General features: G+C 54.5%; 9 protein-coding genes across 10 annotated transcripts; 5 read left to right on the top strand and 4 right to left on the bottom strand.

The window, feature by feature from the left end:
• Window positions 1-257: 257 nt before the first annotated feature.
• Window positions 258-1,064, top strand: LMH87_005511 (uncharacterized protein; the record flags this gene model as incomplete). The annotated part of the gene is made up of 3 exons (XM_056203243.1): window positions 258-326; window positions 392-505; window positions 561-1,064. The coding sequence occupies 3 exons, from the start codon at window positions 258-260 to the stop codon at window positions 1,062-1,064; spliced, it is 687 nt and encodes a 228-aa protein (XP_056058721.1).
• Window positions 1,065-1,161: 97 nt separating this feature from the next.
• LMH87_005510 (uncharacterized protein) lies at window positions 1,162-2,402 on the bottom strand (the record flags this gene model as incomplete). Its single annotated transcript, XM_056203242.1, has 3 exons — window positions 1,162-1,296; window positions 1,341-1,944; window positions 2,011-2,402. The coding sequence occupies 3 exons, from the start codon at window positions 2,400-2,402 to the stop codon at window positions 1,162-1,164; spliced, it is 1,131 nt and encodes a 376-aa protein (XP_056058720.1).
• A 1,140-nt stretch (window positions 2,403-3,542) lies between these two features.
• Window positions 3,543-5,097, top strand: LMH87_005509 (uncharacterized protein; the record flags this gene model as incomplete). Its single annotated transcript, XM_056203241.1, has 2 exons — window positions 3,543-3,711; window positions 3,824-5,097. The coding sequence occupies 2 exons, from the start codon at window positions 3,543-3,545 to the stop codon at window positions 5,095-5,097; spliced, it is 1,443 nt and encodes a 480-aa protein (XP_056058719.1).
• Window positions 5,098-6,483: 1,386 nt separating this feature from the next.
• On the bottom strand, window positions 6,484-7,234 carry LMH87_005508 (uncharacterized protein; the record flags this gene model as incomplete). The annotated part of the gene is made up of 2 exons (XM_056203240.1): window positions 6,484-6,921; window positions 6,977-7,234. 2 exons carry the CDS (start codon window positions 7,232-7,234, stop codon window positions 6,484-6,486), a joined length of 696 nt encoding a protein of 231 aa, XP_056058718.1.
• A 3,150-nt stretch (window positions 7,235-10,384) lies between these two features.
• On the top strand, window positions 10,385-12,691 carry LMH87_005507 (uncharacterized protein; the record flags this gene model as incomplete). Its single annotated transcript, XM_056203239.1, has 4 exons — window positions 10,385-10,509; window positions 10,574-11,796; window positions 11,856-12,359; window positions 12,423-12,691. The coding sequence occupies 4 exons, from the start codon at window positions 10,385-10,387 to the stop codon at window positions 12,689-12,691; spliced, it is 2,121 nt and encodes a 706-aa protein (XP_056058717.1).
• A 910-nt stretch (window positions 12,692-13,601) lies between these two features.
• Window positions 13,602-14,716, bottom strand: LMH87_005506 (uncharacterized protein; the record flags this gene model as incomplete). The annotated part of the gene is made up of 3 exons (XM_056203238.1): window positions 13,602-13,754; window positions 13,879-14,214; window positions 14,603-14,716. 3 exons carry the CDS (start codon window positions 14,714-14,716, stop codon window positions 13,602-13,604), a joined length of 603 nt encoding a protein of 200 aa, XP_056058716.1.
• A 719-nt stretch (window positions 14,717-15,435) lies between these two features.
• On the top strand, window positions 15,436-17,628 carry LMH87_005505 (uncharacterized protein; the record flags this gene model as incomplete). Of its 2 annotated transcripts, none has more annotated exons than XM_056203237.1 (1): window positions 15,436-17,628. In XM_056203237.1, one exon carries the CDS (start codon window positions 15,436-15,438, stop codon window positions 17,626-17,628), a length of 2,193 nt encoding a protein of 730 aa, XP_056058715.1. The 2 variants fall into 2 exon arrangements, with proteins under 2 accessions (XP_056058715.1, XP_056058714.1); XM_056203236.1 differs by having other exon boundaries at window positions 16,159-17,628.
• A 1,152-nt stretch (window positions 17,629-18,780) lies between these two features.
• On the bottom strand, window positions 18,781-19,601 carry LMH87_005504 (uncharacterized protein; the record flags this gene model as incomplete). The annotated part of the gene is made up of 4 exons (XM_056203235.1): window positions 18,781-18,873; window positions 18,953-19,018; window positions 19,092-19,336; window positions 19,454-19,601. 4 exons carry the CDS (start codon window positions 19,599-19,601, stop codon window positions 18,781-18,783), a joined length of 552 nt encoding a protein of 183 aa, XP_056058713.1.
• A 1,724-nt stretch (window positions 19,602-21,325) lies between these two features.
• Window positions 21,326-22,159, top strand: LMH87_005503 (uncharacterized protein; the record flags this gene model as incomplete). Its single annotated transcript, XM_056203234.1, has 3 exons — window positions 21,326-21,526; window positions 21,694-21,901; window positions 21,954-22,159. 3 exons carry the CDS (start codon window positions 21,326-21,328, stop codon window positions 22,157-22,159), a joined length of 615 nt encoding a protein of 204 aa, XP_056058712.1.
• Window positions 22,160-22,360: the final 201 nt, after the last annotated feature.

The following is a 22,360-nucleotide window of genomic DNA, read 5'->3' as shown; positions in this document are numbered from 1 at the left end:
GTGCGCCTAAGAGTCCAAAGCGGTCAACTGCATTCTGCCTGTACATCGGCCGTAAAGTGACTAGCGCAGTCTTGAAAGCCGGCTAAGCCGGTTACGGGGTCGAACTGCTGGCCGACCATCTCAGGGACGGCGCGGACCCAGTTTCATCATCGTCATTCCCGCTTTGCTGGTCTCTCCATCTTTCGACCTTTGCTTTCTGGCCTGTTTATCTCGGTGTACACATAGCCGCACTTGACACAGGCCTAGTCACGAAAATCATGTCTGCATCATCAGGAAATGCTGGCTGGGCCCAGCTTCGACAACAAGCTCGCTCGCTAGAGACGCAGGTAGGTGATGACGGCCGGCGGGCCTGTTGCTATCCGAGGGAAGCTAACCCTTGCCTCTATTCCAGACCGAGACTCAATTCCACACGTATTCACAGTTTGCGACGGCAGCCTCCATCCCACCCAAGCCGACGCAAGAGGAGCGCACAACAGAAACCAAGATTGAGGAACTGCTAGAAAAGGTGACGACGCCGCAGTGCCACCCTCATCAGACGCGGCGCTAACCTTGGTTGACAGCGCGAATCAACAATCAGCCAGCTCGCCCGCCTCCTCGACTCAGAGGCAGCGCTCACATCCTCAGCGCTCAAGCAAAACAACCTCTCCCTGCTGCGCGAGAAGCTGTCGGCGCACAAAAAGGACCTGGCCCGCCTGCGGTCCAACCTGCAGCAGGCGCGCGACCGTGCCAACCTCCTGACCAACGTCCGCTCCGACATCGACGAGTACCGCGCCAACAACCCCGAGGCGGCCGAGGCCGATTACATGCTCGACGAACGCAACCGCATCGACAACAGCCACAACATGGCCGACAGCGTCCTCAGCCAGGCGTACGCCGTCAACGACAACTTTGTCCTGCAGCGCGAGACGCTCTCCAGCATCCAGCGCCGCATCACCGGCGCCGCGAGCCAGGTGCCCGGCATCAACACCCTCATCGGCAGGATATCAGCCAAGAAGAGGCGCGATGGCATCATCATGGGCGCATTTATTGCGTTTTGCTTTGTGTTTTTCTGGTTTTTCCTGTAAAAGGGAGTCTGAGGGACCTGTTCTTATCTGCACATGACGGCGTTATTGGAATAGTTTGGCAAAAGGGTATCAGCGGATTGTTTCCATCTATATGCTATTATTTGGGGTTATTTCTAATATAATGTACAATGCCTTTTTTTACATGCTGTGGGTTTATGTTGATGCCTCGACCTTGTCGGTTCCTCGCTTCTCGGCGAGATCCTTCATGGCTTTTCTCCCCAGGACAGGCTCTCTGGCTGTCGAGGGCAGCAGGGCCTCGGCCTTGATGCCCTCGACCAGTCTGACGAGACCGCGGTTCAGGCCCTCCATCTCCTCGGGGTTGCTGTTGCCGCTGGCCGCCCAGCGGACGCGGCAGTGCTGGTCGACGAGGTAGGTATAGCCGACCTTTGTGTTGAGCAGGCCGATGCATTCGCGGATGTGGTCGGTGATGCCGCGGCGCACGAGAAAGTACTTGTCCCACTCGTGCTCGGGGAAGCGCCTGCGCAGGGAGCCCATGAAGAGACGCACCAGCCAGGCCTTGCCCGCATTGTCCTCGTAGTTGACGCGCACTACCTGCGCGAGGCCGTCACCGCCGCTGCCGCCGCCATGCTGCTTGAGGATGGCCTGCAGCTGCGGGTTGGCCTTGGCGGCCGTGAAGCTGTCGGCCTGGGACTCGGCCCACTGGCTGCTAAAGACGGACACGATGGACGCCTTCCCGGCGAGGAGCGGCGTGGTGTCGCGGGGTTCCTTGTCGGTCTTGAGGATCGTCTGGCCGTAGAGGTTGGGGAAGAAGAGGGAGAATTCGGCCTTGAAGAGCCGCGGCGGGGCAATGAAGGATTTGCCGTCGTGGTACTTGAGGTTATTCCAGTCGCGAAAGTATGGTCGTGAAAGTTGAGCAGTGCTAGGTTCCCCATGTTAGCATCGTATCCACCTGCGGTAGAATTCTCCTCGGATTTCAAGTTCTTACAGTTCCTTTCGCCGTGCCAGGTGCTTGTCCCAGTCGGCAAAGTCCTTTTTGCGCTGCTCGCGCGTGCGGCTGTCGATGCCCGTGTTCTCGCCGGGTCGTGGGGGTAGCGGCATGCCAATCGGCCGCGGCAGAGGCTTGGGCGTGAAGACGCCGTCGAAGCGCTTGCCGTAGCTGCGCGGTGCCTCGATGGCCGGGCCGGCAATCTCGGCCTGAGGGTCCATGGAGGCACCAGCAGCCGGCTTCTCGGGGCGCGCCGCGAGAGGCGCGGCCGTCGCTGTGAAGCTGCGGTGCCATTGGCAGCGGGCGCATAATGATGGTGAGGCGGCCAGTTGTTGTGGGATGCGTCTTGTAAGGCTTCTGGCGGTGGCCAGACCGATGCGCCGTGATGACATGGTTCTGGGCGCGGGGGTGTGGTGGTTAATGAAGTTGGAGATGACCAAATGGCAGCTCCCTGAAGGAGTTGGCGGTTTTTTTCTGGGGCCAACGGTCTGTCGGAAAGCGGGCCTGGTGTTGGGGTACTGTGGTGCACAATAGAGCCTTGAAAAGTTTCGGGGGGAATCTTGTAGTTCTCCAGGGACATTTTTACGTTCATTCTTCATGACGTTGAAATTAATGGTATTCGTGCTCTAGAACGCGGTCGTTGTGCCACTGCCGGTTCATTATTGCTTGGTAGGTCTACTTACTGTATCGAGGAGCACGGTGATTTGTTGCAAGTCAGCACAACCAGGTGTTTGCTCTTCTTCGTTACTGAAGCAGCATTTCGAAAAAATCGGTTCCTCTTTCTGAGAATTTACGGACGGATAAGTTGGTTTTTCTGCACAGAACGTTTGTCCCATGTACAGTAAACTTTCTGGTGATATCAGTGACGTTCCTCAGGAACGGTTCAGTGGAGCAGGGCAAGTCGCTCGATATGCAACACATCTGTCGATTGCTGGACACGCAGGATGGCGCTTCCTAAATGGCAATTAACAACTGAAATAATAAAACGAATGCATTACGCCTCGGAGCTTCTGTATGCTGCCTAGCATTTATTGACATTTTGCAATTTTTGTCTCTTCCGCCACTACGTATATACATTGGTAGACACTTTGCCATCCTGGGCGTTGCCAGTTCCAGAGAGCTGAGCACCTTTTCATGTATGGATCATGACAGTTTACATTGAAAACAAAACAAAAATTACCAATAATTCACTGACCCATGCTTTGCATTGTACCTAACCCATCTGCCCTCCAAGCTTCGCGGGCTTCAGTGGGCTGTCTCACTGCCACCGCGGCTTAAGCCAGTTGCAGCTTGGCGTTCGGTGCCCCGGACTCGGCTATTCGCGGGGCCCTCTTCCCCATAGACCAACAATGCCGACTGAATGCGTCGTGTCTTGAGCCGCGCTGCTGCAACAATTATTCATCTGCCCGCAATTGGCTGCGCCGTCTCTTTTGTTTCTCTTCTTCTCCCTCGTCGCTTTCCAATATCGTTGGGTTCTCACACCGATATTTTTTTCTCCTTCCAAGCACATCACCCAGGAAAAGAAAATAGCCATGTTCCTCCAGCGTGGATCGAGAGCCCTCCGCTCGCAATGGGGAGCTTCCAAGGCCGTCGGCCGCGTCGCCATGGGCAAAACACCACAGTCCGGGGTCCCCAGATGGTTCTCCGAGTCCAGACGCTTGTGCGCAATCAAGCCTGTCTTGCTGGCGGATATCGGTGAAGGTGTGTATTTCTTCCTCCGTCTCATCTTTGTCGTGTTATTTTCCTTTTCCAATATATTGCTATTTTCTCTGTTTGGTTGAATGACGCCTGCTAACCACCCCACCGCATACAGGAATCGTCGAATGCGAGGTCATCCAGTGGTTCGTCGAGCCCGGCGCCCGCGTCGAGGAATTCTCCCCGCTCTGCGAGGTCCAGAGCGACAAGGCCTCGGTCGAAATCACCTCGCGCTTCACCGGCACCGTCAAGAAGCTCTACTACGAGGCCGGCGAGATGGCCAAGGTCGGCAAGCCCTTTGTCGACATTGACATTCAGGGCGGCGCCGCAGATGCAGAGGCACCCCCCGCCAAGGAGGCAGCGCCCTCAGCTCCCGCCCCGGCCGAGGCCCAGTCTCCTGCGCCGGCCCCCGTCTCTACTCCTACAGAATCGCCCGCCGCGGCGGCAGCGCCGCCAAAGCAAAAGGGCAAGGGCGCCGCCATCTCGACGCCCGCGGTGCGCCACCTCTCCAAGGAGCGCAACGTTGACATCAACGACATTGACGGCACCGGCAGGGACGGCCGCGTCACCAAGGAGGACATTCTCAAGTTTGTCCAGAACAGAGACGCCGGGCCGGCGGCACCCGCTTCGGCGGCGCCGACCGACTCCGCCGTACAGACGGAGACGCGACAGCCGCTCACGACGACGCAGCAGATGATGTTCAAGAGCATGTCGCGCTCCCTCACCATCCCCCACTTTCTCTACGCCGACGAGGTCGACTTCTCGGACCTCGTCAGCCTGCGCGGCCGCCTCAACAAGGTCCTCGCCAAGACGCCGGCCGAGGGCGGCGCGCTCTCCAAGCTGTCCTACCTGCCCTTCATCATCAAGGCCGTCTCCCTGGCGCTGTACCAGTTCCCGATCCTCAACGCGCGCGTCGAGCTCGACGCCGCCAGCAACAACAAGCCCTCGCTAGTCATGCGCTCCCAGCACAACATCGGCGTCGCCATGGACGCCCCGCAGGGCCTGGTCGTGCCCGTCATAAAAAACGTCGGCAGCCTCAACATCGTCGCCATCGCCGCCGAGCTCAACCGCCTGCAGGCGCTCGCCCAGCAGGGTAAGCTGGCCCCCGCCGACATGGCCGGCGGCACCATCACCGTCTCCAACATTGGCAACATTGGCGGCACCTACCTCAGCCCCGTTATTGTCGAGCGCGAGGTCGCCATCCTCGGCATCGGCCGCATGCGCACCGTCCCCGCGTTTGACGAGCACGACAACATCGTCAAGAAGCAGATTTGCAACTTTAGCTGGAGCGCCGACCACCGCGTCGTCGACGGCGCGACCATGGCCCGCGCGGCCGACGTTGTCCGCAGCGTCGTCGAGGAGCCCGACGTCATGGTCATGCATCTCCGCTAAAGCAAAGAAAAGAAATACAAAAGAAAATACAAAAGAAATACACTGCATATGGAATCACATCTAGCGAGTCTTTTTTTTTCGATTTTACGACTACTTGTCTCGATTTCCTTTTTGTTTTCTTTTGCACACATCTGGCTATAGAGAGGGCTTGTTTGAATATGCAAGCTACGAAACCGAGCAGGATGAAGCTCACGCTATCTGTGGTCGTGGTCTGAGCAAGGGACAGAGAGAGACCTGCTTACCCCGCGAGGAAAGAGAGAGGAGAAAGAGAAATGTAACACGAACCATGGGGGAATGAAGAATTCTGGTTTTCCGGATCGTTGTTTTTCCTTGTCATGGTAGACGAGGCTACCCGCCCGTTTTGGGCACGCAAGATTTCCGTGGGGGCAGCGTGCAGGTGCGCCACCCGTGACCCCAGAAGCCCGAACCTTGCGTCATGCATGCAAGCTGTCGGTACAGGGATGCGGGGGACGCATGCAGCGGGACAAGACAAGGCAGAATTGAAATAGCCTGCGTTCCCGCACATCGTCAATCGTGTCGGTGTGGGTGGGAAGTTTTCTGTCATCTCAGCATAGATGGGCTGTCAAGTTTTAGACTTGGCTTATAGAACAGTCCGGGCAGACAAACAGCAAGGCGAAAAAATAAATAAAAATTGGTTTATATAATAGAGTACGAACCCATGCATCTTTGTTCGGGAAGCATGATAGCCGAATGCTTTGACCGCGCCGGCAGGGGGGCCACTTACATGTCACACTGCATACTGCCCTGTCCGATGTATGATGACGGAGCGTCCGCATGCCCATCTGCATAGCACAACTGACAGAGACAGGGTATTTACCCCAGCATCGACGAAAGTAAGGCGCGGAGAAGTCGATTGGACATGTCCATCTTATCAGGTGTGAGGAAGCAAAAAGTGATTGGTGCGCAGTCGCCCACGCTCTGGTCTATTTTATTGTCTAGCGGCCCTCTCTACTTTCTAAGCTGCAAGGGAAAAAAGCAAAAATGACAGGAAAGTACAGACAAGCCTGTCTATGTATTAGCCAATGCGAAACAAAACAAAAAAGTACATTGCCGAATCGTTCTCCAGCTGCCAAGCCCGCAGTCATGCCTTCTGTACAAGAAGCGAAAAAGAAAACCTGGAATCCCCAGGCTCAGCCCAGAGATATTAATCTGAGACAAGGTGACGACAAAGAAGCATGCGCTGCACCTCTTTAGCCGCCCCCCTGTCTGCATGTTTCCTGCTCTTCCTGTCCCAATGTTGTAAGCCCGAAACCGCGCAGGCGTGTTCTAAAAATCATGCATTAAAAAAAAAGACGGTACTAGTGGTCTTGTGCTGTTCCACCCCAGCATCGACTGCATCTGACATGGCGTAAACGAGGCAGATGATCAGGCGCTCTCTGCATCCATCACCTCGTGGACCTGAGCGAGCGCGTCTCGCTTGACTTCTTCAATGGATCGGCTGACGTCGATGCTGAAGACATCCTTCTCGTCGGCGGACGGACGCTCCAAAATGTCAAACTGGCTCTGCACCATGTCGGCTCCCATGTAGTGACCTTGGCGCGCAGAGACTCGTTGCAGAAGCACTTCTGCTGGCGCATCCAGGTAGATGAAGTGAATCAGGATGCTGCTATCGTAGTACGCCGCGACCCGAATGACGTCTCTGTACTTGCGCTTCAGAGCTGAGCAAGTCACAACGACACCGTGCGCTCCCTCGCTGAGCCGGCGCATAGACTCGTCGCGAAGCTGCGTGAGCCAGTCCCATCTGTCCGCATCTGTCAATGGCACACCAGTTCTCATCTTTTCCACATTGGTAGCCGTGTGATACTGTACGTCTTTGTTAGCCGCCACTTGAGGGTGAAGGCGGCAAGCTTTGACTCACGGAATCGCCTTCAATATACGGCATGCTATTGGCGTCTGCAATGTGCTCAGCAATCGTCGTCTTGCCACATCCAGCAGGTCCTGTGACGAGCCAGATATGATGATACTGGGACGGCTGGTCCTGAACCGTAGCAGGAGCATCGGAACCCATCTGAGCGGCGCTTGATTGCTTAGCAGAACCGACAATGGTGGTTGGTAAAGAAGCTGGCGATGGAGCGTCTTGCCCTTTGGCAGCAACTGGGGAATCGTAGGACAGCATTTTCGGCAAGAGGGAGACGAAGCTGACGGTGGAGGGCGAGCAAACGTATTAGTACTAGCTGGAAGGCGCTGTGCGACGAGACGGTGATTTGACAGTCTCCTGCTGAGCTACGAAGACTATCGTAAGGCGTTGGGCTTGGCCTGGTCATGCAGGTGTGATCGACGCTAAAACCAAACCACGCGTTCGGGTCGTGCGGGCGAATTCTGGTCCAAGGTATGCAGACAGACGACAAGCGCAAAAAAAGGCCGAGCAAGGAGGAGACGTTCGGAATTGATCAAACGACGCTAGAAATCGAGGCCGTGGCTTCCTTTTGTTTCCTGGCTCCAGCCAACCCAGTTGCAAGGGGGCCAAAGGAAAAACCTTGTAGCGTCCACCTTTTGCTTGGGTCACTTGGTACAAAAGCTGGGGATGCCGTTCCGACCAGTTGGGCTGGCTTTGTCGCTGGTTGGCGGGTCGTGCAGTGCCCGGCTGTGTGAGTGGGCTTGCAGGGTGATTGAGACGAGCGAAACGGAGTGTGTCTGCCTGTGTGGTTCTTCTTCCGCCCGGTCTTTGCACTGCCATTCGCTCCCGGAGACAGCTTTTGGATGCGCACCGGCGTCCCGGGAGGTGCGTCCGGCAGTTTAGTGGATAACGCCTCATTCGGCACTCTAGGGCGATAAATGCCTCTTCGGGCGTCGAATAAGGCCGGGCCCAATGGAGAGCAAATTAAGTAGCTTGTCCCAAAGAAATTCGTCCGGTTCCACAGGGTCGCCCGTTGGCATCGAGAATAGGGGATGGCCAAAGACTCAAAGAGTGATGGGCCGGCCCCGCGTGTCTCTGCTCAAAGAGATGAGCTTTCGCCAAACACGGGCCCATCTCATTTTGCTTTCCTGGCTCGACACCGGGAAACTTTGGCCAACGACCGTCGAACTCGTGACCCGACCGAGCAGGTGGTCAAAGTAGAGCGAGACATCCCAGCGCAATGCAGGCTGAGGTACTCCGTAGGGGCAGAGAGACATTGTGTCATTGTGCGCCAAAACGGCGGAGACAGGGGTGAAGAGACCAGGGTCAGTAACCCGACCCAGCAGACTGGCATGGATCTCGCAGGCTGTCGTGGACATTTTCTTTGGGCAAGACACGAGGTATGTGCCGAAACGATGTCCTGTTTCAAGAACACTTGCGTGTGCAATAATGCGAGCCCAGCGTGGGTTTCCTTGACGTGTTCAAACTGCATATTCTGTAAAATGCCGACGGATAATGTCAACCATGTCCATCAGCGGTCAAGGCAGCAAACGGTCGCGAAGGATGCAGTTGGGCTATCACTGGCGTGGGGGCGACAGTGGCTGCTTGATCTAGCGATGGGGTCAATTGTAGTCCCTTTGTCTGTCGCATCAACGCCGTTATTAAAAGCCCGATTGGAAGGCGCGCTGAAGCAACAGAGGATTATCCATGCATGTTCGGGCCGTAGATGCGAGATGGCGCTAATGTAGGAATCTCGGGGTTGGCTAACGGGCTTTTACGTACTGCGTATGCGATCCGCGACGTTCGGATTCAGGCCAGATTCGAATGGCTGCGCCTGGGTATGGGACGTACATCATGGCATGCGCCTGATACGTCTCGTCACTATATGGAAGTTCGGGCAGACGGGTCTTGTCGCTTTCTAGTTTGGGATTGTCGCGTTCATATTTTCGTAGGGCGTTTGCAGAGCATCGCGTCGTTGCGAGGAGTTGGCAGCTGTCATGGCTGGCACACGGAGCCTACCCTGTAGTCCAACCTGGATTTCGCTAATTGGCTACAGCTGCCGGCAATTAGAGCTGAAATGCTTTTTGTTGCAGAACTCATGTTCATGTAATGTTTGATCGGGTCTTTCCGACTGTTGTATGCATTGGCAGCGTGTTATTTGATCAGTTGTCGTGTTACTGCAGATGAGTCGCCAGACGTTATTACTGTACGTGTCATAAATTTCTGCTGCACGGCACATTGGGCGGGCAGCCCAGCCACTTAGCTGAATTATGCCACAGGCGTTAAAATCTCACATGCAGACCATAGATGCGCCAACACATATTAATTTCGCTTCATTTTTGGTTGAGATGCCCGCGCCTTTCTGCCTGTTTCCATGCACGCCTACCAAAATTGGCAGTGGCCGAGTACCCCACCGCGATACTAATCGCGACAAAAGGTCCTGCGAGAAGGCCGAAATATGGGCAGCCCCGCTGGCGGTGTCAAAGTATTGTTCGGCTTAAACAATCATTAGAAAAGGCGGGCTACAGTACACGAAGCGGCTTATAGTGACAGTTTTCAGCGGCAAGTGGGTAACGTGTGCTGGTAAACTTCAAGCCCGGTGGTGCGAATTCCCAGCTGTCAGCTCTAACGCATAGGAGGGGTAAATTGGCACCATGCGCAGCCTCAAACTCGATACTCGAGACACGGGATTGGAACTTTTGGCATTGCCAGAGAAACACGTTGGATACTCATGTCAATTGTAGTCCATGAAAGACAAAACAGAGACGAGCGTTTGCCGTGCCTCTCGGGTGTCCCGCTGTGGCATTAATTTTAATCCGGCCGCTGCCAGTCGCCGGCTGCCAAGGTACAGTGGTGGACGAGCTTGTCGGGCCGTCCGTCCGCCAATATCCAACAACTACTCCATACTTTGTCCTGCAGCTCACCATCACCACCAACCAACATACGTTGCCTCTGGCTTTTAGTAGCCCGGAGCTCGTTCATTTCATAGTCACGCCACCATTTCCACTTCTCTCGCTAGGCCCACGCCAATTCAACCCGTGGCCACATCTGTCGCACCGTACAGTAGCTTCATTAGGCAAGTCGACAGCTCTCCAGCTTGCAAGGCCCCCCGCCCTCCACGCCTGCCGAACCCTTCTTGTCAGGCGGTGCCCCGGGTGACGCACCCTACCTACCTAGGTACCAACGGGCCGTGAGAAAGCGCAGCGTGGCATTCAATTCGGTCAGTCCTGTCGTTCGTGCATAAGACTAGCTGCTCCCACACGCCACGTCGCACACCTTTTCATGACTTTCCGTCTTCCCCTCACTGCAATCTCTCAAAGGCTGCCATCGAGAGTTGCTGTGCGTGCCCCCTTTGCCTCTATTTCGCGCCTCACATTCAGTCGTCGCAGACCAATTGCTCCAGCGCTTCTTGCCCGCTATTCTTCCACAATGCAGCCCAAAGAGCTTCAGCAGTACCTGGCTGACCAGCCGCCTCTGGTCATGCCTCTCAAGATTGAGCAGCACTTTGAGCTCCTGTCCGATCAGCAGAAGCGCTACAGCCACTTCATCAGCCGGTAAGCGCATATTCCACAGACCTTGAAGATGCCGAAGATGCATGGTTCTAACAAGGAATCATAGGGCCGCCTTTGCTGGTACTAGAATTGGATTGCGCCAGACCTCGTTCGAGGCCGAGGCCATCTTTGACTTTGCCATTGCCATCCACAACAGCTGCAATGGCGACTGGTCTTCTCTCGCCGCCAAGGCTGGAGTTGAGTCCGACGAAGTCTCGAGGCTCCTCGAATACGCTGTCCAGGTCCTCGGCAACCTGGGCAACTTCAAGAGCTTTGGCGACGCCAAGTTCTTGCCGCGCTGCAGCGAGAAGTCGGTAGATGCGATTGCTGCCTCAGTCCCCGAGGCCGCCGAACACTACAAGAAGTGCAAAGCTGCCATCTTTGACCACTCTCAGCAGACCAAGATGCACCTTGGCTTCCTCGATGAGGGCCACACGACCACCTACTACCCGGATTCCCAGGACATTACCAAGGCTGATATCGAAGCTGTCAATACCTGGATGGCTGACAAGAACCTGCTTCCCGAGAACACAAGACTGCGCAAGAAGAGCGACGGCTACGAGATTCTGATTGCGTCGGGTGTCACGTCGGCCCCTGCTGACGGCACCGATATTGGCAAGCAGACCGAGTTCACTGTTGAGGCTGGTGCCCTGAAGGGAAAGACTATCAAGCTCATCTTCGGAGACTACGCCACCGAAATGGCCAACATCGCCAAGAACCTCGAGGCTGCTGCCGAGAATGCCGCCAACGACAATCAGAAGAACATGCACCTGTCTTATGCCAAGGCTTTCTCGACTGGCTCTCACAACTCTTTCAAGGACAGCCAACGTTGGTGGATCAAGGACAAGAGCCCCGCGATCGAGTGCAACATTGGCTTTGTTGAGACCTACCGCGACCCTGCTGGTGTTCGTGGCGAGTTTGAAGGCTTTGTCGCCATGGTCAACCAAGAGCGCACTCGTGCGTTTGGTGAGCTTGTTGACGCCTCACCTCGACTTGTCCCTATGCTGCCATGGAGTGCCGATTTCGAAAAGGACAAGTTCCTTGCACCAGACTTTACATCTTTGGAAGTTCTTACTTTCAACGGTGCCGGAATCCCTGCAGGCATCAACATTCCCAACTTCGACGATATTCGTCAAAATGAAGGTTTCAAGAATGTGTCCCTGGGCAACATCCTGGGAGCCAGCAACCCCAATGAGAAGATTCCCTTTGTCAAAGAGGCGGATCTTGCCATCTATAGCAAATATCGCGAGCCTGCTTTTGAAGTTCAGGTTGGCCTCCACGAGCTGACTGGTGAGAATTTGAGATCTGCACCTGCGCTACGTGAACAATAAAATGCTAATATTTGATAGGCCATGGCTGTGGCAAGCTTCTCCAAGAAACCGCTCCTGGCGTGTTCAACTTTGACAAGGCCAACCCCCCTACTAGCCCTGTTACACAAAAGCCTATTTCGACGTGGTATAAGCCTGGCGAGACCTGGGGTTCTGTATTCGGCGCCATCGCCGCCTCGTACGAGGAGTGCCGTGCTGAGCTTGTCGCCATGTACCTGTGCTGTGATTTCCAAACTCTCAAAATCTTTGGTTTCGGGGATGGTACCGAGAACATGGACAATGAAGCCGGTGATATCCTGTACGCTTGCTACCTGAGCATGGCCAAGGCAGGTCTCGGCGCTGTCGAGATGTGGGATCCCAAGAGCCAGAAGTGGGGACAAGCTCACTCGCAGGCTCGCTTCTCAATTCTCAAGTGCTTCATTGAGGCTGGTGATGATTTCTGCAAGCTCGACTACACCAAGGACGACTTGTCCGATCTAACCATCAAGCTCGACCGCTCCAAAATTCTCACAACTGGTCGCCGAGGTAAGTGAATTCATAGTCCTGTCTACTGCCATTCTTACTCAAAACGCTAATTCTGTGAAAAAGCCGTTGGAGATTACCTGCAGAAGCTTCACGTCTACAAGAGTACCGCTGACCTCAAGTCCGGCCTTGAGCTGTACAACCGCATGACCAACGTCGGTCTAGACTTTTGGGGAACCAAGGTCCGTGACACTGTCCTCGCAAACAAGCAGCCTCGCAAGGTTTTTGTTCAGGCCAACACCTACCTGGACGAGGCTACTGGCAAGGTTACTCTTAAGACTTATGAGCCTACGCTCGAGTCCTTCCTCCAGAGCTGGGCCGATCGTAAGCTCTAAATTAAGCCACCACATATTGTATATATAGACAAACGAAGGCTACCGTTGGGCGTTTGTAGACAAAAGTATATGACGTTGAAAATATTCCCTCCAATTACATGAACAATTGCTTGTATGTGACCGTCTCAATGCCAGTCCGGCTTTGGTGTAAATGGCGTTGTGTGCGAGGATATATCCACTTTCACCCTCTGCGGACCCAAGCTTGCGCAAGGAAGCGAGAGACATCTCATGCCTCTGTACACTTGTCACATGTATGAGTTCGCGTCTTATTTTTTATGCTCATTTTTTTTTTGAAATTTGTTCAATGGTCTTTTTGAATTTTCTTTGACTGTAAAAACCTAATTACAGACGCCAAGATGTGACCGAATGCCCGTTTCGACTTCCAAAATGCAGAGGGTCGGAAACCCATTTTCCGTTTCTACAACAGCCCATTCCTCTTTTTCTCTCAACAGCAGTCGTCGTGACAACCCCGACGACTGCTGTTCCGAATCCAGAACCCATTCGTTAAAAAAAATTCAAGGAAACAAGGGAAGACGCCCCCCAATCCCGTCCTCTTGTCCCTTTCTTCTTCCTTGTCGCTTTCGCCTCTCCATGTTCGTAATTTTGCGTTTGTTGCCACGTGAAATGATCCCGCACCGAGAGCAGAAGAAAAGCAAAAGAGTCAGAAGCGCAGAAAGCCTAGTATCCCTCCAGTGTTCCCGACTTTCACATCACAAAGCAGAATCCCATCCGAAATGGTTCCTCCGTGTTTCTCTTTTGGGAAAAAAAGAAGAGACATAAAATACCAAAATGAGACGTTTAGATTCGCATTATAAAAAAAAAGGGAACTATGTGTGGAAAAAATCTTTTGTTTTTGTCTGCTCTTCTTGCTCTTTCTTTGCGTTTTTTCTTTTCTCGTTATCGGGGACGTTTACCAAGCCATCTCGTGGGGCTTGTCGCCCTTTCGCAGAGAGAAGGAGCTGGCAAGGTAGCTGGGGAGCATCTCGACCTTCTTGATGCTGGCAATCAGAGCCTTGTCGATCGCCTTTTGGTCGGCGGCACGGCTGCTGTTGATCTGCTTCTTCTGTAGCTGATGCGTTAGCAGACTGTGGTCAAGGCCAAGACCCTTTCAACCCATCTCGCTGGAAAGCAAACTCGAGCGAAAAGAAAAGAAAAAGAAATCATGACGGGGTGCTCGAAATTCTTACCTGGGGCTTCTCGCCCTGCTTGAAGAAAGCATCGGCGCCAGCCTTCTCCTTGGCCTTCTCGGCGGTGAAGTACTTTGGTTGGGCAATCTCCTCAACCTTCTTCTGGTCGAGGCCGGAGACGTCGACCTTGTAGGAGGTGGCAATGACGTATCGGGAGTTGATGCGGCGCAGGGGCACACCGTTGATCTTGAAGGGGCCGGTGACGAGGAGGACACCCTGCTCGAGGTTCTTGAGGAGGACGACACGCTTGCCACGGAAACGGCCGGCGAGGAGGATCAGGACGGTGCCGGGCTGGAGAGAGGCGCGGGGAGACCAGGCGCGGATGGTCTTGCGAACCTGTATCAAAGAAAACAATCATGGTCAGTGGTTTGCTCTCGCGTGTAAATGTCATGACCACCCGAGCACACAAAAAGCAAAATATCAATTTTTTGGCAACACATCTCCTGGCAGATAAAAGACGTAGGCGAAAGCGATTGCGCAGTCCTCGGGGTTGCTTTAGCCTTGGTTAATCCAATAGCGCTCCGTCAACGGTTGTGGTAGGTTTGGCCAATTTCGTTATCGTGGCGGGATGACTTTTGCAGTAGAGGTCGCGTTCGGATTCGTCGCTAATGTTGGAGCAGCGTCGCCCATGCCTTCAATCGTAGAGGAGATGTGTGTTTGTCCCAAAAAGATATCTTCTTGTCGTGATGCCGTCATGTCATTGCAAGCATCATCAAAAACTCACCTGCTTGGGGGCAGACTCGTCGTCGGCGTTGTACCACTTCTGCGCCTTATCCGCGGCCGCGGGAACCTCCCGGGTCGACTTGCCGAACTTCTTGGACGTGGGCTTTGTCGACATTTTGACTCTCTGAATGTGTCTGGTATCGAAGTGTGGAGAGGAAGGAAGGGAAGACACGGTTCGTGATGGTCGGCCCAAAATGTTGGATTTCTTTGTGAAAGCCGCTAGGCGAGTTTGTGGGAAGCAAAATGTGAACCCTCTGGCACTAAGCCGTTTACGGCACCGGTACGTACCTGCCTTGCCCAGTCACGGTGCGGGCACGGGGCTGGCCACACGTGACGATAAGATACGGCATCATGGTGCGCGCTAGTCATGCCTGTCACTGGCGTGTGGCCTGGCACGGCCTAGCCTTATCGCTATCGCATCAGTCTATTCCGCATGCGGCCGGCAGAAGGTGCGCGAACGCTCGTGGTTCCACTGGAAAGTTGTAGAGCTTCCAGTGACAGCTGATGAGCTGATGATGAGCTGATGCCAGAGGTTATATTGCCCGCGCTCGACAGCCCATGGCAAAGTAATGCTTTGATCCTCGAGTCGAAATTCATCTTCTTCGAAACCATTTCTACACAATACTACGCAATATGCAGGCTCGACGACAAATAATAACGTCGGCTCAGCGCCTAGCTAGTGCCACAGCGAGAACATACCGACCAGCGTCCATTGCTGGCGCAAGAGCTCTGCCTCGAAGTGCCGCCTCTGCTCGACTTTTACCGACAATTGTAACAAGAACATATGCGAGTGGACGCGGTCCTCATCCTCCTGGGGGAACACACCGCATGAACATGAGCGGAGAGGAGGAAAAGCCCGCCCTGGAGCAGTTTGGTGTCGACCTGACAGCTCGTGCGCGCGATGGCAAGCTCGACCCCGTCATTGGTCGCGACGCTGAAATTCAACGAACAATTCAAATTCTATCGAGACGAACCAAAAACAACCCAGTGCTGATTGGCAACGCCGGTACCGGAAAGACGGCTGTTCTGGAAGGGCTGGCGCAGCGCATCATTCAAGGCGACGTCCCCGAAAGCATAAAGAACAAACGAGTCATCAGTTTGGACCTAGGCTCCCTCATTGCCGGTGCCAAATTTCGCGGCGACTTCGAGGAGCGTTTGAAAAAGGTGCTTGACGAAGTACAAAAAGCTGAAGGCGAAGTCATTCTCTTCATCGATGAGCTGCATACTCTGCTGGGTCTCGGAAAGGCAGAGGGCTCCATTGATGCCTCCAACCTGCTGAAGCCCGCACTGGCTCGTGGCGAGTTGCAGTGCTGTGGCGCCACGACACTTACTGAATATCGACAAATTGAAAAGGATGTTGCTCTGGCCCGACGATTCCAGCCCATCATTGTCAACGAACCGACTGTGGAAGACACAATCAGCATTCTGCGAGGCATCAAAGACAAGTACGAAGTGCATCACGGTGTTCGCATCACCGACGGTGCCCTTGTAGCTGCTGCCTCGCTATCAAACCGCTATATTACCGATCGTTTCCTGCCAGACAAGGCGATCGACCTTATGGACGAAGCTGCCAGTCACTTGAAGCTGCAGCATGAGTCTAAGCCGGAGGACATTATGCGCCTCGACCACAAGATCATGACCATACAGATCGAACTGGAGAGTCTGCGCAAGGAAAAGGACGTCGCCAGCAAAGAGCGCCGAGAAAAGCTGGAGAAAGAACTCAAGAAGTACCACGAAGAAATATCCGGGCTTAATGCCCGATGGGATAAGGAAAAGTCGGAGCTTGATGCTGTCAAGAAGATTCAAGAAGATCTTGACAAGGCGCGGTTTGAACTCGATCAAGCTCAGCGCACCGGAAACTTTGGCCGCGCTTCGGAGCTGCGGTTCGGCGTCATTCCGGATCTGGAGCAGAAGCTGCCCTCGGAGCCGGAGCAGGAACAACCGAACGACAGCACCCTCATCCACGACAGCGTCACCGCTGACGACATTGGCGCTGTCGTTTCTCGCATCACCGGCATCCCTGTCTCCAAGCTGACGTCAGGCCACATTGAGAAGTTGGTGCACATGGAGGACAGCCTGCGCGAAGCCGTCAAAGGCCAAGACGACGCCATCAAGGCCGTCGCCAACGCGGTGCGCCTGCAGCGCGCCGGCCTGAGCGGCGAGAACAAACCGCTCGCATCCTTTTTCTTCCTCGGCCCGACCGGCGTCGGCAAGACGGAGCTCTGCAAGAAGCTCGCCGCCTTCCTCTTCTCCACCGAGTCGGCCGTCGTGCGCTTCGACATGTCCGAGTTCCAAGAGAAGCACACCATCTCGCGCCTCATCGGCGCGCCGTCGGGCTACGTCGGCTACGACGACGCCGGCCAGCTCACCGAGGCGGTTCGCCGCAAGCCCTACGCTGTGCTGCTCTTTGACGAGTTTGAAAAGGCGCACCGCGACATCTCCGCCCTCCTCCTGCAGGTCCTCGACGAGGGCTACCTGACGGACGCGCAGGGCCACAAGGTCGACTTCAAGAATACAATCATCGTCCTCACGTCCAACCTCGGCGCCGACATCCTCGTCGGGCAGGACCCGCTGCACCCGTACAAGGAGGACGCCAACGGCGAGCTGGACCCTTCGGTGCGCGCCGCTGTAATGGACGTCGTCGGCCACGCCTACCCGCCCGAGTTCCTGAACCGCATCGACTCGTTCATCCTGTTCAAGCGGCTCGCGCGGAGTGCCATTCGCGAAATCGTGGACATTCGCCTCAAGGAGCTCCAGCAGCGCCTCGACGAGCGGCGCATCGTCCTGTCGGTCGGCAACGAGGTCAAGGACTGGCTGGCCGAGCGTGGCTACGATCCCAAGTTTGGCGCGCGCCCGCTCAACCGTCTCATAACCAACGAGATCAGCAACGGCCTCGCGGACCAGATCATCCGCGGCAAGCTCAGGATGGGCGAGACGGCCGAGGTGCGCATCAAGGACGACAAGACTGGCCTGGAAGTGATTAATACATCGGCGGCGGAGTCAACACCAGCAGCCGAGTCTGGGTGAGCGAGCCTCCTCCCTCCAGGAAATTGTTTGAATAATTTTGTGTTGTATACTATTACGACTTTTTGGATTATGACTATCGCGTTTTGCTTTTACAGAGAGGAAGGCGTTCGTACTACTATTAGACCACCCTACTTTCACTGTCGATACCCACGGATATATAGATGTATAAATAAATTATAACGCACACATAAACAGTGTTCGCCCCGGATTCATCGACACAGCGTGAATGACTCGAATTTTACTCATGTCTCCGTTCAGGGTGCCTGTTCAAGGTACGTATGGCATGACATATTACAGCCTCAGCAGTCTCACTACAGTCTTCGTAGCCGTTATCAACAGAGCCCTGTTATTTTACGCCAGGACCGTAATCCTGTCCCTTTATTATTTCTATTTAAAGACGAGAAGAAAAGACCAATAGCAAGTCATTGAGGGATTTAAAAGAACTTGGAGAGAATTTTTCAGACATGGAAACTTTTGGGTTGATTTTTTTTGGGGTTCTTTTTCATGTCGTGAGAAAAGAAGTTAAAAAAAGAAAAATTGAACCAGACCAAAGCAAACACCGCGTCTAAAAAGTTCGGAACTTCAAGACACACCCCACGTTAAAACGAAACGAAAACCAATCACTCCCCCTTCCCAACTCGATTCCTCCAATCACTAGCCACTGATTTCTGTACCATCGATATAGTCTTCCACACAACAATTCCGATGCCTTGATTGCCGAGTCAAATCGCTGCCAACCTTTTCCGCCATTGGTGTAAAAATGATCCAAAGACTCCCTTTTTTTCCATGTTCTGTACGCCGTAAGAAGAGTGCGCCCTAGTTCGCAGAAAGTCGACAGACGCGTGGATCCCCAGAGACAAGATGCAGTTGTGGAGTAGAGAAGAATGAAGAAGCAAGAGGCTGCTCTGGCTACACGGAGCTCACAGCACACACCAAGGGAGGAGAGCAGGCGAAACAAGCAGGCGGGGGCATCGAATGAAAACATTCGATTTTGTGTTTATGAACTAATTTCGATTTGTTGACCGATATGAGTTTGCAAATTACAATCGAATCCTTCGATTTTTGACGTGGAAACCGATGCGAGAGGGTACGAAACAATGTAGTAGGCTGGAGAAGGCGGGGGATTGATCAGAGGGCTTCTCGGTTGTTCTTCTAATTATGACCAGCCTGGCGAAGGGTGGTGGCGAGCCACTCGAGACCCTCGTACAGACCATCTCCAGAAGTGGCGCAGGTGGACTGGATGTACTGTTTTGCGATGTCGGTTAGCAACAAAACGACGTGGGAGCAGACAGAGCGATGAATGCGAGAAGGAGGATGGACGTACCCAGCCCCGATGTCTCAGGCTGTGGAGGCCGAGCTTATCAGTGATTTCGGCAGCGTTCATGGCGTTCTGTAGGCGCAAAGGTTAGTTTAAATTGCGTCAAGACCATTAAGCGCGACACTAGGCTCGAGAAAAGACGTACGGGAAGATCCTGCTTGTTGGCAAAGACCAGGAGGATGGCATCGCGGAGCTCATCCTCGTTGAGCATGCGCTGGAGCTCTTCGCGGGCCTCAACGATACGATCACGATCGTTGCTATCGACAACGAAGATGATACCCTGGGTGTTCTGGAAGTAGTGTCTCCAGAGGGGACGGATCTTGTCTTGACCGCCGACATCCCAGACGGTGAACTGAATGTTCTTGTACTCGACGGTCTCGACGTTGAAACCTAGGGGTGGCGGGTTAGCAGCGAGAACAGTAGGGGGCGGCCGAGGATAGTCAAGACGCGCGTTTTATGCGCAATAAAATGCGCGTCGACTGGGCGGATGGAATTGAGGGCGCGTACCGATGGTAGGGATGGTAGTGACAATCTCACCAAGCTTGAGCTTGTAGAGAATGGTGGTTTTACCAGCGGCATCGAGACCGACCATGAGAATTCGCATCTCCTTCTTCCCCCACAACCTATCAAACAACTTGGAAAAGGCGAGACCCATGATTGCGACTTTTGGTGACGGAGCCTACGACAACGCTTTGAGCGGGAAAGGTAGACGTGTGTTGGTGGTGGCTTTGGTGGGATGATTGACGAGGGAGAGAAAGAGAGGTGTCCTACTTGCCACGGGTTAGTTTAGCGGCGGAGGATGGCTTAACTAAGGAGGGGTTTTTTCAGGCCCGCTCTCCGATCAAGCAATGACGCCAGCCTGGGCTATGGAGGCAATGCGCAAGGGGAGAAGAGCAGGAAAATCAACAAAGTCTGGCTTGAACATAGGGGAAAATAGTGAAGACCAAATTCACCACTGTCCTTCCGCTTTGCCGACCAACTATTTGCAGTGGCGCGCAATGCCAGGCTTTATCCCAGTGGCAGCACAGAGGACAGATGTGCCTCGCGCACCACCACGCAGTCACACGCACAACGACCTAGTCGAATTCGCCAGGCAGCGCTATCGGCTGGAGCAATTTCCAGGCCGCAGGATGAACCATGAATCTCCTTGACCAGGCAGCTGCTGAACGGACCGGCGGTTGCGTGGGTGCCATCTTGGGTGCCTTGTGTGGGGGCAGGAGGGCCGCTTTCTGGAGCATCGCAGCAAAGGCCAGGCGGGAAGAGAGCGGGAGTGAGCAGGCGGCCAGCAGGATGAAGCGATGATATACAGAGGGCGATATAGTAGGATCAGGAGGGGCGGGCGGGCGGGCTAACTCACTCTTTCGTCGGCGTTCGTCGTTGGAAATCGGGAGCGTAGAGAGGCACACGCAGAAACAACAAAAAAAAAAATGTTGGATGGTGGTGGGATTAATGTTTCTGGGGGGTGGCAGGCTTTGTCGGTGTAGAGCGACAGCGGTACCTCATCGGCCAGCCAGCCATTCGGCCAGCCGTTCAGGCCCAAGCACAAGGTGACAAGACGGGCGCCAACCAGCCCCTTCCCTCACTGACTTGGAACCCCTTCAGGTGTTCATCAGGCGTTATCAGCTGCTTTCCTGCACAGCGCAGTGTCGGCCCCCAAGCAGCCACCTACCTATCAGACAGTGACAGACGCCTGCTGGCGCCACAGTCTGGACGTGTAGCCCCTGCAAACTTACAGGGCCCCTCACCCTAAATCTTCCGTATCCTTAGCGGCCGCTTCCCCTCCAGCCGCCTAAACCAAGCGAAAGTGGACGCTGGAAATAGGGGGGCGCAGCAGGCGAAAAAAAAACTGCTTCTTGCCACTATACCCCACTGCGACCTGCGCTGAGCACGCGACTGCACCACCCGCCACACCAAGAAATGGCCTCTCGACAGGTACTCGTGCGGTACCGCGTCCGCGCACACTCGGTAAAACTGTGGCCCTCCCGCCGACCGCCCGCGCCGATAGGTAGCTTTCTCCTGAACGGAAAATAGGGGAGAGCGAGAGCCACAGCACAAGCCACAGGCAGGCAACCTGCAGTGGATGTTCGCCGGCTACACAGTGGCTGGACAGTGGTTCAACTGTCAGTTTGCAGCCACCAATAGCAGCTCCAGGTACGTACCTGTTAGTGGGCTGTCGCTTTTTAGCAGCCCAGCGAGCTCCTGGCCTTGCGAAAAGGTGTCAATTCGCGATACGTGGATCCACGTCTAAATCCAGGAGCCAGAGCTTCCCTTTCTCCAAGCCCATTGCCCATCGATTCCCCGCGCGCGCCCTGTCTCTTGACTTTTTTTCTGCTCTGCATTTGCGTCTATTCTCCGGCAGCCCTCCGAATCCATCGAACAATGCACTTCCTCTCCGCCACAAGGGCTTTCCTCGTCGCCGCCGTCGCGGCGTCGACCGCCTCTGCACACAACATCGTCCTGCCTGCCCACGGCCTCGAGTGCTTCCACGAGAGCTTGCACAAGGATGACAAGATGAGCGTCACCTACCAGGTCGGCGATCGCGAGTTTGGTAGCGCAGGCAACCTCGACATTGACTTCTGGGTACGCCCGCCCCCCTCCAGCCCCGGATCTTGCGTCTGCCTGGCATGACATGTTCATATGTGTCTTGATGGCGCGCACCATGATATCATAATTGCTAGACAGATGGGGTTTCGCATCCTTGTATCAACACTCTGGGTCATGACTAACTATGCTTCCCACCGAAACAGATCACAAACCCCGTTGGCCAGTACGAGATCAACGAAAAGTCCGTCTCCAACGGCGACCACAGCTTCGACGCCAAGTACGACGGCAAGTACACCTACTGCTTCGGTAACCAGCACTGGGGCGCCAACAGCAAGGAAGTATCCTTCAATGTCCACGGTGTCGTCTACGTCAGCGAGACCGAGTACCAGTCTGATCCCCTGGACGCCGAAGGTACGTGACAGCTACACCGAGTACTCATAGCCAGTTCTAACAACCTCTCCAGTGAAGCGCCTTTCCGATCTCCTCGACGAGGTCAAGGACGAGCAGCAGTACATTGTCCTCCGCGAACGCACCCACCGCAACACTGCCGAGAGCACAAACGGCCGCGTCAAGTGGTGGAACCTTTTCGTCATTGGCGTCGTCGTCGGCGAGTCCCTCTTCCAGGTCTGGTGGCTCCGTCGCTTCTTCGAGGTCAAGCGTGTCGTCTAAAGAGCCCCTGCTCTTTGACACGACTTATGAGGAAGTAGAGATGGAAGAAAGTGGGAAGGAAAAAAAAATCTATGTCATTTCTTTCTGCTGTCAGCGACCATGACTTAACACCCCCGAAACGAAGACGAGGAAGACTTCCAACAAACTCGGACCGGGTGAGCTGATAGTCTTCATCTGAAAGAATGTTCGGATCATTGTTTT

The sequence above is a fragment of the Akanthomyces muscarius genome, chromosome 1, assembly GCF_028009165.1.
Source record: "Akanthomyces muscarius strain Ve6 chromosome 1, whole genome shotgun sequence".
Classification (NCBI taxonomy): domain Eukaryota; kingdom Fungi; phylum Ascomycota; class Sordariomycetes; order Hypocreales; family Cordycipitaceae; genus Akanthomyces; species Akanthomyces muscarius.
This window is presented reverse-complemented; position numbering and strand designations above follow the sequence as displayed.